The sequence below is a fragment of the Labrus bergylta genome, chromosome 10 (assembly GCF_963930695.1).
Source record: "Labrus bergylta chromosome 10, fLabBer1.1, whole genome shotgun sequence".
Taxonomy (NCBI): Eukaryota; Metazoa; Chordata; class Actinopteri; order Labriformes; family Labridae; genus Labrus; species Labrus bergylta.
This window is the reverse complement of record NC_089204.1, coordinates 15,539,083-15,555,496: the sequence shown is the minus strand read 5'-3', so window position 1 is coordinate 15,555,496 and position 16,414 is coordinate 15,539,083. Positions and strand designations below refer to the sequence as shown.

General features: G+C 41.0%; 1 protein-coding gene across 3 annotated transcripts in view; it reads left to right on the top strand.

Moving 5' to 3' along the window:
- Positions 1-16,414, top strand: part of wdpcp (WD repeat containing planar cell polarity effector) — a 75,625-nt gene that overhangs the window by 46,167 nt on the left and 13,044 nt on the right. For all 3 annotated transcript variants that reach the window (XM_065959695.1, XM_065959696.1, XM_065959694.1), the window contains 4 exons: positions 5,221-5,824; positions 9,359-9,547; positions 9,946-10,069; positions 11,715-11,778. In XM_065959695.1, the coding sequence (XP_065815767.1) occupies positions 5,221-5,824; positions 9,359-9,547; positions 9,946-10,069; positions 11,715-11,778 (981 nt within the window). The remainder of the gene's footprint in view (positions 1-5,220; positions 5,825-9,358; positions 9,548-9,945; positions 10,070-11,714; positions 11,779-16,414) is intronic.

Below are 16,414 nucleotides of genomic sequence, written 5' to 3'. Positions count from 1 at the left end.
AAATAAGCAAAGCAGATGTTGTTCTCTGCTTTTTCCGCTTCTTGTTTTTGGAACACTTTCCACATTTATCACACTCCTTCACCTAGTTTATTCTCTCCGTCTCCTTCACCCCCCCCCCCCGCACACACACACACACACACACACACACACACACACACACACACAAACACACACACTCACACGTCCTCCCTCTCCTCCTTCTCCTTCCTTCCTTCCTCCACGCTTCAAGAACATTAAAGTACTTCATGGGGCTGCGGCAATGCGCTCTAATGAAAGCGTTTGTTGTCATTTTTCAGATGCGCGGTGTGAAATTAGACGAGCAGTTTATGTAAGAGCCGTGGCGGGAATCAAACGCCGGGCAAACATCGGGAGACGCCAGCTACTTCAATCACTTCAAGCTCATATATATGTTCCTTTTGTTCAGTTCGCTATCTGCCACACTAAGCCAATTTTCTAGCCAGTCTCTCGGCATTTAAAAAAGTCTGATTTCTTTCCCTATGTGGTCTTAATTCATATCCCCCCATCCCCATCCTCCTGCTGATAAGTGGAGCCACGGCATGCAGGGGGTGGAGGGTGGGAGGGAGAGGAAAACACATATAGTCGTTTTTTATACAGCTGGTTAACATTTTTAATTACCCTTCCTTCATGCCCCCCCCCACCCTAAACAAACACACAAACAAACATACATACAAACAATTACCTGGAATTTAATCATCTTAATAGAAAGAAAGCACCAGATGATTTTTTTTTCTTGCCATATTTGAATATATTTCTTGTTGTTGTTGTTGTTTATAAAGTGTATGACTATCCTGTTATCTGTCGCATTTTCTCTGCAGTTGTTGATCTGCGTTTCTGTGATTTCTGTGGTCTTTTAATTATTTTTGACTTCACCACTGAGCTGCAAGGCCTTTTTCACTTTCAAAATAAAAAAAACCTAAACGGATTGTCCAAGAAAGAAAACACCAAAGGGAGTAAATTATATAAAAAGAAAATATAATTGCATAGAAACAAAATGTGTCGTTCATCTCCTGCTAGAATGCTGTGATTTAGACTATATTAGAAGCCAAATTAACAGTTTGAAATGGCTAATTTAGCCTGTGAAACATAAAAAGCTGCAGCCTTAATATGCAGAATTAAAGCATGGGAAGTAGAAAAAATGAGCTGTAGTCATAATTTGGACCATGAAAGGGTCGGGAATGGAATCCAAAGAGCAGAATTACCCCCGAGCTTCCTCGCTTTGTAAAAATCACACAGGAAATGCTGCTGCCACAGTTTCAGGTCTAGTGAATAATGTTCACTCTGCCCTACAATTATGTTCAGCGGTACCAATTATGACAGTTAAGGTATGAGGAATATTCTGATTGGAAATCCTGCTGTGCCTGTGCATTTTCTCACACCAATACCTCAACTCTAACCCTAATTCACACACCTAAAACTTCCCAGCACACACCCCCCCCCCCCCCCCCCCCAAACCGACAACCCTCATCCCTTCATCCCTCCAAGTCCCTCCGTCTCTCTACCCGTCTCTCTCCGTCTTTCTCTGCTCCGTGAGCTGGAAAATTGGCTTCAAAAGGCCACTGCTGTGAACAAGGGCCAGCCACACAGTTGGGCCCGTCCGCTTTATCTTTCACGCCACGGAGGGGGAAAAAAAGGTGCTGGCGAGAGAGAGACAAGAAGAATGGAGAAGAATAGTTTTGACCAGTCACTGAAACCAATAACCAGGAGAAAGCTACTTACTAGAGCCCCCCCCTTCTCTGTCTGTCTCTCTGCTCTCTTTGCATCTTTCTCTCTGTATCCACCTCCTCTTTTTTTCCCCTCTTTCCCTTTCCACTGTCTTCACTCACTTCCATTTCCACTCTCTCTCATCATCTTTTGCGTACATTTCTTTCTGTCTCTCTCCCACTCTTTCGCTCTCTCTCACACATCAACACTCACTTTGCTCCACCTCCCTCCTGATCTTACTCATCATTTTCAACATTATTCTCTTACAATTTGGAAATACATTATTTTCACATGACACAATGTACTCTGGAGAGTTCACATGCACAGAAGGCTTTCTTTTGTAAAAATCTTACAATGACACTTGCAAAATGTATTGGAGAAGTCATTTTCCCTTTTCCTTTAAAGATTGGGCATTGTTCTAGTTTCAACATGTTTTTTTACAATATTTTATGCATGTGGAAATTTGTAAAACAAGTTGAATTGTTAAAAAAAATAAGAGTAAAAGGTGAACATACAAGGCGATGTTTTAGCTCTGTGGTTACAGTGTGCGCCAAAAGTACAGAGGCTAAGTCCTCATCACAACGGCCCTCGGCCCTTTCAATATGTCATCCACCACTCTCTCCTCCAACATTTCCTGTCTCCCTTCAGCTGTCCTATCCAGTAAAGGCAAAAATGTCCTGAAAAAAAAAAAGCCTCAGTCAGTTTTTGCAAATGTTTATATTTTACGTCATGTTCGTGTCCTGTTGTGCTTACAGCGGCATGAAATTTAGCAGTTTAAGAGTTTATGTTCCGACACATCCTAGCCCTGTAACCCTGAAGATCATGAGTGCCATGCTCTAATCTCCTAATCAGCCGTGTTGCCTTCAGGGGCCTTCTGCTTGCGTTTGCTCTGTCTATGTGGAATGTAAAATGAGGCACACCATGGCCTTAAAAGGTGACCCAGAGTCAAAATGCTGCTTTGCAGTCCGTTTAAAAAATGTTGTGATTGTAAATTTGTGACTGTGTGGGGATGTAGTTTTTGATGCGGGGTCTCTGTGCACTCCACTGCAGCACTATTTGGATTTGAAGACTTCTGCCTTTTAGATGTTGCTCTTTTTTGCAACATCTACTTCAGATTAATCCCCATGTTCAGTTTAGGTCAGGCACTAGGGAAAGTAAGGACACATTATCTTGCTGATATTTAGGTATGAATATATTAAATCTAAAGGTCTTTACCTGGATCTTAAATATTCTGGAGATCTGTGTGAACACCTAGGCAACTTATTAAACACACACATAAAAACTGATTAAATGATGACTCATTTGGGACATTTTATACTTAATTACTGCTGTTAAACATATTAAAAAAGCATGGCATGATTTAGCTGAAAATCAAAGTACTGTTTTAAATATTTATTCACTCTCGCCATACCTGGTCATACCTGGTTTTTGCACATGGAGTATAAACAAAGGTAAACACTGATTGATCTTGAACTCTTGACTGGCTTTTGCAGATTGAACCTGGCTGTTCAGTATTTACTCATTGCTTCTGAGCTGCAGCTGACACTGTCCCCCTTCTCCTATACTTGGAGGGTCACCTATCAGGGGGAGGCAGAGCTGAATCAGCCTCACCTTAGCCCTGATGGTGCCACGGTGGCTTGCTGGCACAGCGGGTGGTGGGCACAAGTGAGCTGGGCACCAGATGAAAAGCTGAGAGGATAAGATGTCTTTTTTTTGTAGGGTTATTTATTTATTTTCTATTTTTTGGAGGGGGCCAGGTCAGCGTTTGTGGAAGTAGGTGTTGTGAATCCTGTGGCAGTTTTCTGTTGGATGGACTTCCTGCTATTTGTTTGTGTGCAAGTTTATGTAATGCATGTGCCACTTTGTCCAAGCAGAAATGTACCTATCCAGAGAACAGCACACTCCAAGGATACCCCACCTCTAACATGAATTGAGCCCCTCTTTCTAGCTGCCTTAGATGAACACACACACAAACAGCACCCACCCCCTGTGGAGCAGCAGGAGCTGGCTCTGGGGGATTATCTAGAAGGAAAAAAGCTTTCAGGAGGACAGTCATCTGCTTCTCTCCTGCTGTAGACCATGTGCAGGCAAAAAAACTCCTCTCTTCCTCCCTCTAAGTCCCTTTTTGGCAATGCCTGCCAAAAAACTGGGCCGGGCAGCTTTGGGAAAGGAAAGGAAGGTAGGCAGGCTGCAGATCCCTCTTTCTGTCAGCACGGCGAAAAGAAATGGGCTCATTTAGCCAAAGCTGCCACGGTCAATGCAAGGCTCTGATAGAGGCTTTGGTAGGGTGAAATCTCTCCTTAAAAGCTCTGTTAGTAACTGTGGAATTGTTGGACTTCTGTATAGTACTGCCTGTTGTCTCCTGTCATCCACCTACAGTTCCTGGTTTTACTGTGGATGTTTTATCCACAGCACCACCGTGACATCTCCTTTAGTGTCAATGTTTGCTTGCTAAGCGGGGCCATTGTGCCCACTCCCACCAGGGATGAATAATCTTAATTCTGGGTTCGACCATTGGTCAAATATTTCCATGCTTTCCTCTTGCTCTTTCCTCCTATTATTGGAAAAAAAACGCTTGTTTCTTGTCACTTGACTACTATTGAGCACTTGGCTCCTCACACAGGTAAACAGAGGGTGTTGTTTATCACTAGGTGCCAAACAGTGGCATGCTCGGGGAGAAGATGTTGTTGACCTTGAGTTAAAATGGAGCTCTTATCATTAGCTGAGTTGATTGACAGCCATGTGTTTATGAGCAAATAGGATGGCTACATTTCCTCCATCTCGAGGGGTGTTTGTAGCTACTGTCATTTCATGACTCATTCTGTTTTTCTCTTCAGTTTTCTCTCCCCCCTCGTTTCTTATCCTCTTTTTTTATTCAAAATCAGGTTAGTTCATTATAAGTTATGAAAAAAGGTTTTAAAAGTTGGCAAATACAAGGAAATGCTAAAAAAGCAACAAAATTAACAGATCAAGTTTAAGTTTGGCTTTTAACACAATGCTTTGTGACACTTGATAGTAGATTCTCAATTCAAGTTTAAATTGAATTGAATTAAACTTGCATAATATTTTTTTTTTTACTCTATCACTTTCTTTGCTGTGAATATGTTAAACACACTATAACACATGTTAGCCATTCTTGTCCTCCAACTAAGAAGTAGTAAAAGTGAGAGAACTTTGTCTAGGAGGTGTTGTTGTTGTTGTTTTTGTCTGATCAGTCCCAGCCTGTCTTCAGATGGCTTCTCACCAATAAGTCTGGTTCTGCTCATAATTTCTTCCCTTTAAAATGAAGTTTACCATTGCACTGCTGTCAGCTCCCTGCGCATTGTTGGACTTATCTATATTGAACAGAGTAAAATATGTAAGGGACATGAAATAACTTAAGTTGTGATTTTATTAAGTTAACGGACAAGATTCATAGGGAGGATGTTCAAGTGTGCATCAGTTAAAAACTCTCTAAAATATTCCTTTTTTCTTCTCGTCATTTCTTCCCTTTTAAAGGTTCTCAGCTCTGTCCGGACAGAAGGAAATCTCCTGGACTGTCGATTTAGCCTTCTTCAGCCCTACCAGCTGCTAACAGTGGAGATACCTCCACGACCCCAAGAAGCCAGAGAGGGGTTTTGGGCCCATACTTGTGTGTATGAATGTGCACGAGAGCGCCTGCACCGTCTGTCCGTCATCCGCATCCCGCTACCATCCCATCCTGTCTCTTGCTCCCGTCACCCCTCTGAGGTCACACTTCTACTTGGTTTAAGGGACTCCTCCTTGGTCCTGTACGACCAGCGACGGGGGGTCTCTTTCTTGGCCCCCTGCCCTCTGCCACCCACCCTCCTGGCTTGGCACCCTGCTGGGGCTGTGGTCATGGTAGGGGGAGGGCAGGGGGAGTTGATGTGCTTTGATCTTGGCTTGGCACCTTTAGGCATGGCACTGTTAGCAGAGGAGGTAGCTTCAGCTGCTACTTTAAGACTAGCTCAGCACCTGCGCTGCTGTGGAGGCCTGGAAGGACTCTGGTGGGGGGCTGGCCTGGAAGGAGCCCCAGAGGGAACCGATATCCTGATGTTTGCTCTTCATGGAGGACCACTGGCAGCCCTGAGATTCAGACTAGGTTGGTGAAATAAGACAATATAGCCCCATTTGAAAACAAATGACCACACAAAAATGATCTTTTAATTACTGTTAAGGTGTCAAAAAAACAGTGAAAAGTTCATGGTACAGATTGCATGATGAAAGCTCAAAATGTTCAAATCTGAGAAGCTTAAAGCCAGTTTTTGACTTTTATTGATTATCGGGAAATGGTTTTGATAGGTTTATTGGTGCTGACCATTGGATTATTGTCTTTGTCGTCATATAGACAATATTTACATGAAGTGCTTGAAATCAAATTATCATAATCTAGAGCAAATGTGCTCTAAAGATCTTGAAACATATGAATAGGACTACATAAACTAGTCTGCATTAATGTGTTTTCAGAGGGATTCATGTGTACTACTTTGATAAATTATATATGAACAGTTGCATTCTGGGACAGGCTGCAGAGATAGAAAATAAATAGAAATTAATTGACAAACTTGCCACACCATCACAGTTGTCTCGTCCTTATGAAGGTGCCTTCCTCCCCTCAGAGACTCCTCCTCTGTTTGGGATCTGACACTGTATCTGAACCCCTCTGTGTAAATATGGCTGCTGAACGGGTCGACCTCTTCACTGCTGAGGGAAGTTAATTTGTTGACGGGCGGGAAGGTTAGCAGGAGTCGCGCTCTCAGAGGTCATTCAATAATCGCCCTGGGGCAAGAGCCCCCCAGGTGCATTCTGGGATGCATTTTTCCGATAAATCGTTTACAGTGGCTGCGCAGTCCCTTGGGGCCCCCAGATAAAGTTTGCCAATCAAATTTTTTTCAGACTGCCACCTCACTCTCTAACATGCACATACACAAACACACACTCGTACGGTCTCACACACACCTGCACATACACTCGCTCAGCGTCTTTAATTGTGACTTTGGAAAGAAAATGTGACAGTGGCACGCAGCTCTCTGCTGAAGTTTGAAAGCAGGAGCGTGGGGGCGGAAGGGAGGAAGGTAGAAGATTGTGTGCATTTGAGTTTGTGTGTGTATGAGGGTGTGTGTTTGTTCAACTGCGTTTGCCTGTGTGCACAGGAGAAGGGGAGGGTGTCTTCCAACAATAGCTTGCCTGCTTTGATCGCCGGCCAAGGTTTTGATGAAGAAAGTCACTGCATGTCTTTTTCTCCATGATAATTCTTTCCCCCACACACATATGTGTATTCTTCTATTTCTGTGCTACTACACACACACACACACACACACACACACACACACACACACACACACACACTCACACTCCAACTCGCTTGTTTGTTTGTGCTCCTTTTCTGCATTGACTTGTTTCATAAGGCCCGCTAGATGACAGAAGGAGTGAGTCGGGAGGCGCTGAAGAAGAAAGACTTGGCCATGCTCCAAGTTCCTTTTTTTCCGTAGGAGGCAGCCCTCCCCAGTGCCACCCACCCCCACTCCCACCCTTACCCTCCTGCCTGCACGGAGTTATCTCATCTGGGCACACGTTGGCCGCGGCTGGGCCTGCACTGGTACTGACTGTGGACGTGCAGACCAGGGAATGAGTTCAGGGCACGCAAGAAAAGAGTCCTTTTTTGTGGAGAATTTAGTGAAGTTTTTTTTTTACGCTAAAAGATAAATAATGGAAGTGGGGTTATAAGACAGATTGAAAGCGCAAGTTGTGGCATCTTTGGTTGATATTAATTTAAAAACAGCAGGTATTGAGATAGATTGAAGATAGTTTCTGTCTTCCCCTGCACCTGCTTATGTTTGCTAATTTGGAGGTGAAGCCTGTTAGTGAAGTTCTGTTTATTAAGTCTTAAGTCTGTTCAACAATTGAGGTTCAAACCCACCTGTGCCGTATTAGCATATTTAGCAGCCTTTATTAATTACCAAAAACTGTGATTTACTCTTTTGAGTCAAACACCTTCTCTTGTCTCTGAAGTCTTCTGGTCGTGTCGGTGGCACATGGTTCTGATTCTTTGTTGCTGAGTGCTCATGCTGCTGCTGTTCTCTTCCTTCTCACTGACGAATGAAAAAAGTTAACATACTGTATCTCTGTGTCACCACAATGATCCATTGTCTCTGCTCAAAGTTAGCTAAGAGCAGACATTACCAGCCAACTAAAGGACCCACATGCACACAGTGAAACACACACACCCAAACATGGACACACACCACACTACACTCAGCTGGTGTATTAGCCACATTAGCCCTCTCTTTAGGGGATTTGGGGGCTTGCTAATTGCAAGCCTGTCATTTTAATTGCTTGAACACCCCCTGCACACACACAATCATACACACACAACTTCTTCAATTAATTAGACTTGAGTCAGTGGTAACTCTGCCTGCCTGCAGCCGGGCCCATTGACAGTGTCGCTGTCAGTCGGTGATCACCTACACTGCCCACAAGAGATCCACATGGTTCAAATTGTATAAACAAGCTACACTATAGTGTAGCAGAATATATTGTGTAGCTGCTCTGTGATGACTGTAAAAATACTTTATACTACTAACTGCATTTAGGCCTCTACAAGAACAAGTCATGTGACACTGGACATTAACCTGACATTCAATACATTACCTTCATTTCCCGTATGAAGCCACAAACGCACAAACACCTTTGCCCTTTTACATACACAACAAGACACCACTATTACCTGGAAGGATACAAAACATTTTGCTTACATTATTCAGCAAAGTCCTAATGTACTCACAAACACACAAAAGCATAATTAATCACCTCTGGTCTGAAGGCCTAATTAGCTGTTACATGCCTCTCTTCTGCTCAAAAGACAATCCCCGGCAAAGTAACACATCTCACACAACTGTTTTTACTTATGTGCACATGCTGTGTGCTGTGTAACAAAGGTGGCATGAATGATAAAATATGCATAATAATGTAACAACATTGTATATATATCAAGTCAAACTTCATAAAATTCTTCAACAAGATTAAAAACAAAAAATTCAGAAACTGGGGCGCGCTGGTGGCGCAATGGTTAGGGCGCGCGTCCCATGTATTGAGACTCTCGTCTCGAGCGGTAGGCCCGGGTTTGCTTCCACCCGTGGCCTCTTTCCGCATGTCATTCCCCGCTCTCTCTCCCTGGTTTCCGACTCTCTCCACTGTCCTATCTCTGCATTAAAGGCATGAAAAGCCCAAAAAAATAAATCTTTTAAAAAATTCGGAAACTAAGTTTCTAAAATAAAAATGGGCCAAAACAAGGATGTAGAAATGTATATGTTTGAAGTGTAGAGTACATTTTGACAAGATAACAAGAGTTATTTTTTTCTAATAACAGACATTTCTGTGTTACTCTGGTTTTGCTGTTTGTTATTTTTGCCTTGAAATGATAATGCTTTGTTCCTACTCATAGGCAACAGTGACAGGTTTTGTATTTGTATATGAAAACATCAGGAGATAAAACATGTATAAATAAGAAATTTCATCAAACCATATGTTCAAACTGTCAGAGAGACAAATTAAATGTTATATGTTAATATTATTACATTATATGCTGTTGCTTTATTCCTTCTTATAAGGCCTAAAACCAAACTTTTCATGACAGGAGCTCTGACTGGAGGCCAGATGGGTCCTGTTGAGCTGCTGCAGCAGCGCCTGCGATGTGGTCAGGTCAGAGAGGCACTCGGCATTCTGGAGGCCATGGACTGGAGCATCATGGGAGACGAGTGCTACAGAGGCCTGAGTTTGGTCACCAACCACCTGCTGAGGCTGGAGCTGAACACAGAGCGGGAGGGTGGGTTCCTGTTTGAAACATCTATGAAATGCAAATTCACATAATGCTTCATCATTAATAGATGCTTCTGTAACTTTAAATGTTCTTCTCTGGTGGAAATAATCTGGCTGTGTTATTCAAACCCTTTGCAGTCAGTTCCAAGCAATAAGTGTTTTTGAGACTTATTTAAAGTTGTTTTGTTGGATTCAAAAGTTAGGAGTTTTATTCGCCTAAAGGTTTAGGTCACTTATTATCAAAGCAGATTATATAACTTTTTTCAACAGGATCATTTAAAATAAATATGGAAAAACTTATATTTCACTCCCTGACTACATATTTTGCTGTCATACACTTGTTTAACCCTTCTGTATTTTTATTTTTTTATATATTTATGAATTGTTTCTGTTTCCTGTTTGTAGCCCAGCTGGAAGCTGCTCTTGGAGTGTTTTATGCTCCAGCTGCTCCTCTGTCTGATGTGGTGATACTTGCGTACAGGGAACCAATCAGCAAGTACGCCCGCCGCTTTTTTCACCACCTCCTCAGGTAAATACACCTGCTCTGTGCTGCGTCTGCCCTCCTTATTGCTGCTTATATTGTGTATCAATACATTTTTCTTTTATTTCTGAGTTTTATTAATAATACAACTTTGACAGTTCAGTGTTACGTCATGAAGAGATGTATCAGAATCGCGCATTACGAATAATAGATAACCAACCTCCCTGCATCCTGAAGAGGACTTACCGTACATCCTTACTAAGCAAGGAATTTAGCTTAAAAAGATACAAAAGACAATTAAGAAAGGAAAGTATTTTTTATAAAATTTGAGTCTAAAAATGGTAAAACATGTTATCTTGCATTGAAGCAGATACTACCGTATATCAGGCATCTTTCCATTCTTTCATGTACAACACCTCTAGTTATATTCATATATATAGTTAAATATGAAGACTTCACTCAGCCATAACGTCATCAGAGGCTTGACAACAACAGGACGAAGGCAAGCTTGTTCACATCAGTGTAAATTGTAAGCTAACCATCTAAATGTATAATTTGTTGGCAGGAAGGCTTTTGGGGATCAGGTTTAACCAGTTGTAGTTGTGGAAGAAAACTTGTTTGATTCAGTGTGGGGGAGTTTTGTTCAGGAGTAGTAGTAAAAATGGGGTTTTATGCATTTAAGTGTAAAGATAAGCTGTATGATCCTCCTTCAGGACACAGATCAGTACATTTTGAAAAAAAAAATTCAAGATGACAAATGTCATCATCTGATCAATGACTAAAAGATGCTACCTTTGGTCATGTCCCTTAATATTTACAAATTTTCTCAGTTTTTAAAAGGTATTAGAAAATATTTTTAATAACAGTAGTATTTTATCGTCATAGGGAGCAGAATCAGAATAACACTTCCTGTTTCTTTCAGAAAATCACATCCATTAAAGATGCAATTTAATCCAGTGTTCTTGCTGCTCACCTTTCTATTTAAAAAAAATCTAAAAAGAAATAGCTTTTGGATTTCCTCGACACACACTGATGCAGCTTTGAGTCATTCATAAGGCAAAGCACCTCGCATGCACCTGTTTAGACTGTTGTTTCATTTTCCCTTCTGCCATGAGAGCCTTTTGAAATGCCTGTTTGACTGAAATAGACCCTGTTGTTCCCACACACCGCTGCTTACCACTCTCCATCGTGCAATTACCTCCTGTTTCCTCCTCTCTTTCTTTCTCTACCTCTGTAGCCGAGCGTGAGCGATGTTTGGCATCCCTCCTCCTCTCCTCTCTTATCACCTACCTGCATTCTTTTTCTCTCCATCGACATCAAATGAAGGAAGCCCCCCCCACCACCACCCCCTCATCTCCCTTCTCTGCTCGTGTTTGTTTGTTTCATGTTGGCTCTAGTCGAGGGAAAGTTGAGTTGTTTTGTACTGGAAGATAGAGCTTTCTCTTCCAGCTTTAATACTGGATAATAGGAAGAGGACTCGCTACTCTCAGTTCAGTTATTGACAGTTTTATATGTAGAGGTGTATGTGGGTGGTTGTTTGTGTGTGCTGTCACTGAAAGGAGGACATATGTACTACTGATCTATCAATCAATGCATTTTAATCCAGTGCATGTATTAATTTAGATGATGATTTTATTTTTTATGTAAGGTTGTTGTCTTATTTCTTCTTAAACTCTCTCTAATCTCTTTGCAGACACCAGCGCTTTGAGAAGGCCTTCCTGCTTGCCGTAGACTTAGAAGCCCGGGACTTATTCATGGTGAGAGCAAAGAAGATTTACTTTATATTGCTGTCTTGAAAACTGCTCTAACAATCATTCAAAATGATTGTGATTAGAGTAAAAGTGTTGGATCAATTTGAGTTTGGCCAGAAATAAAGTATTTACTCAGGTTGCTAATATGTCCTTATAGTCTTGTGATATCCATCAGGGTGTCTGCAGGTTTCGGTAAGGTATAGAATAAATAAAAAATACATATAACATACACTTAAATTGCAGAGCGTCTGGTGCCTGCACACAACAAAAAACTAAATGCAGGATTGTTTGAGAATCATAGTGTTCATGTAGAAAATAATTGTTTTCCTTTCTGCATCATCAAAGCAAGCTTTTACTTTATTGTTAGCTTTATCAGCATGGAAGTCCTTTGTCTCATTATTTACAGCAGGGGAAATAGCTCAACCAAATCTAAAACATTATCAATTAATTGTTCTGACTAAAATTAGACAAAGGCTGAAGCTACATTTTTTTAAAAAATGGTCAAAATTAAAACAGGAGTCAACTAACAGTCAACAGGCTATAATTGTCCACTAACTGTTGACTCTTTCATTGGCTATGACTTGTAATCCCTACAATTGTGTATGTGTATTGTCTGTCACGGAGCAGATGTGATCTCAGTAAGGGGCCCTATCTTTTCACAACCTCCACGGCCTCTGCTCGGCCTTCTCCTTTCCTCTCTCATCTTCCCTCCACCTCGCTCTTTTCTTGACTCTATACGCTGAAAAGCTCCTCTATGTGTTTGACCCCCTTTTTCACGGGGCCCCCTTTTTGCTCCATGCTCCACCAACACCTCAGACATTAATACAGACCCCCATATACACACACACACACACACACACACACACACACACACACACACACACACACACACACACACACACACACACAGCACACCCTCCTCATTCCCTCTCAATCACACTGATAGCACTGGTTCCAATTACCTCCCCACTAAGTAGTGCTGCTGGGAAGCCGAATTGAAAAGGTGGAGTCGAGTCTGTGGACCTTGAAAGTGTTCAGAGGAGGGGATGCAGAGAGCAGAGGAGGGGGCAGTGGTGTAGATGGAAAACTATATGAGCGATGCAAAATATATGAGAGAAAGGTGACTCAAGGTTTTGCTCTGTCACTTTAGAGGCGGTGAGTAAGACAAACACGTGATGAACAAAGGCATGAAGGTGGAATATTTAACGGGTGGGTTCAAACACTTCAGGACAATTTAAGTCTGGACCAAACAACCTGAACAGTCAGCAATACTCCTGTTACAATGATTTTGTTTTATGATTTTATGATAAATACTTCTTAATACTAAAATGTAGATTTTGACCAAATTGAGAGTGTTTCTTTAGTATTCACAGGACAATCAAAAAACACATTTCAAATCACTTGAAAACGTGTATTGCCTCAATTATTTTTAAAATTTTAGCCAAGTTTTTCCTCTATTAAATGCAAAATGAAGGCAATCTGCAAATTCAGTTCGAAACATGAATCAGCCAATAGAAATGCTACTTTTCATAGATTTCAATTTGTTTTCTCTTTATATTTTTGCGTTATACAGAGTCGGAAAAATGACTTCATTTATGATATTTAGTCAAGCCACCTTTTGTGGCTCAGTTAACTATAAGAGGGATCATTTCAGGAAATCACAGAAATTTTATAAATCACATTGCAGACAAAGAAATTGAAAAGACAGAGTAAGATTTATAAAACCTTTTGTTGTCTCGATATATCCTCTTCAACAAACACAACACTTTTTTGGGGGGGGCTTTCATTTGCCTTTATTTAAAGATACAATGTGGATAGAGTCTGAAATCAGGAAGAGAGAGAGGGCAGAAAGACAATGCAGGAAAGGGGCTGCTCGCTTGAGGACTAAAGCCTCCGTACATGGGGCGCGCGCACTAACCACTAGGCCACCATCGTTCCAGCCAACACAACACTTGATTGAAAACACTTCTCAAACTAAGCCTGTTAGAAGGTCTCTATTATTTTTTATTACAATATAGACATTCATCAATGGAATAGGTGTATTACAAAATTCACTGAAGTACGGTAAGTACAAAAGAGTCAAGCCAAAAACATGAGCTCAGATTCATACACACAAACCCAGAGTTACAATGACAATCACAATCAGTATTAGAAATAGTCATTCATCCCTGGGGTAAATGTGGGTGTATAATAGGACATACAAATAAGTACATAAACAACAGGTAAATAAGAACAATAAACAAAGGTCGTCCAATAAATACACAATATTGCACTGCTGAGTTATATAGGTAAAAAAGACAAATCATTATGTAGTAACTAAGGGTAAATTAAATACATGTAAATACACATGGGGTACTCCAATTACACTCGATCCAACAGCACTCTCAACCTGCTTGTAACAGTTTGTACGAACAAGCGTTTTGTGGTACTTCTTTGCCTCAGCGCCCAAGAGAGCAGCAGCTCAGCATCTGAAAAGAGTGACAGAGAGAAAGAGAAAGAAAAGGAGGACGTTGACATTTCACCCCTCACTCTGTCCTTGGCTCTAATTAGGTTGTGTTGTTGCTTTAACCTGCTGGTCGGCTGATTGAGTCGAGGTGGAGGGGGTTAATGAGGGCAACCCCCAACCTCAGCAAACTCTTTATAACTTCCGAACTTGCCTGCAGTACTCAATAACGCACCATCGACTTGAGAAAATGCATACTTTGAAGCAAACACAGATAAAACGAACACCCTCACCTCTTCTGGAAATGCCCAGCAGGATACACCCCCCCTCCATCACCGGACCCCCACCCCCTTAAGGCCCCATTGTTTCCCAGCTAACAATAGAAGCCCTCCAAGCTTTTTTTCTCCACAAAAAGAAAGCTTTTGTTAAAATGAAACACTTTAGTGTCAGGCTAAATTGAGGGGGAGGAGGACTTGGGGGAGGTGGGTGTGTTTTTAGAGGAGGTGGAGGTTGGGGAGGTAGCATTTGTAGTAGGGGGTTACTGAGTCGTTTGCATTTTTTCCATAATTGGCACAATTCTGTAGCTCCCTAATTAGCCTTTGATTATGAGTTGATAATGTTACCAATTAGGTCATTCGTCAACCAAGTCAAGCCGACGAGTTATTTTTCTCCACCTCCCACCCTCCACCCTTTTTCCTCCTCTTCTCCTTCCTGGGTCTTTTGCTCTTGATGTAGCCTGTTAATTAAATTAATTGATGTGATAGTCAAATCAGATTTCGGCTCTTTTGTTCCCCAAAGAGAGCTTGTAGTGTTTCTTGTTGGAAACACGAGCAGTAAGGGGAGCTGTGTCTGTTGGGTTCACCTATCTTCCTTCCCTATCTGACGCAGTTTGGAGGTGATGGAGGAAGCGAAGGAGGTGGCGTTGCTCGTCTTTGGCAGTAAGCTCATTGTTGTTGCTCAGATGAGTAATTAGCGTTATTGAAGTGTTAAGTCCTTAGCACCATCTGATAGAAGTGTGAGTCAAACACAACGCTTTTGGTTAACAGGTTGTTTAGAATGCAATGTGTGTGTTTTTGTAAATGGGTTTGCATCCCTGTGTGCAGCTTGAGCAAATGCTCTCATGCACAGGGATTAGTTCCTGAAGACAATAAGTGTTCCGTATATACTCAAATTTGTGCACGTGTATCTACATTTCAGGCAAAGTGAAAATCCACCTGAAAACATTTTTGCACCAGGTGATGTTTTATCTTCTCTAAATATAGTTCCCTGAGAATCAAAGAACAGAGGCATCTCTCTCTCACAATGTTTGAGGCTGATATTTTATCTTACAGGCAAAAATACAGAAACAAGAAACACAGATAATACACTACACTCATTCAGTATTCCATACTTATTTAGGATCCAGAAAGGTTTCATTATTGTCTTTTTCATCCATGACAGATGTACTTGCAATGTCAGGTACTTGTGGCATTTAAAACAAAATGCTGTGAACATTCAAGGACATTATTTAGTTCATAAATGTTTGGAAAAAATTTGGATGGAATAAATTAATTGAAACTGGATTCATTTTTCTTTTGTTGGAATAATATTTGATAAAGATCAAATATAAACTTAAGTGTGGCTGTTTTTAAAAGAAGTCATCACCTTCAAATGTCTTCAAGTAAACCTGAAACAAACGTAAACTGATATGAAGTTGTCAATTAAGTAAACTTAATGGATAAATATCCCTTGACAGTAAGAAAAAAAGGATGTATATACACTTGTAAGATGTGAAGTAACAAGTTCATGGAAAACAAGTGTTGCTCATGTTCTCTTCTAGATTTGCTTGAAAGTATCAATCATGATAAACAAACAAAAAAGTCTTGGTTAGGAAAAAACAGTGGACGTTTAATATCATGCATTCAGGCCATGATAGAGAGTTATATGAGATATACGGTAGGTAACATCTTTAAAGACAGATTCACACATACAGGACAAAGACTGCGAAAAAAAAGCCACAAGATGAATAATTTAAAAAGTAAGAATTGTTTTCCAGCTATTGCGAGTACACTAGTCTTATTACCTTTTTTACACCCAAATGCAACAAGTTGTTCCATATTGTTGTGTAAATGTTGAAGAGCCTGATTGTAGCAGGTGTAAACACAAAACGATATATAGTTAAAAAGCTCCAACTATTTACGATACAGATGAATGAGGTGT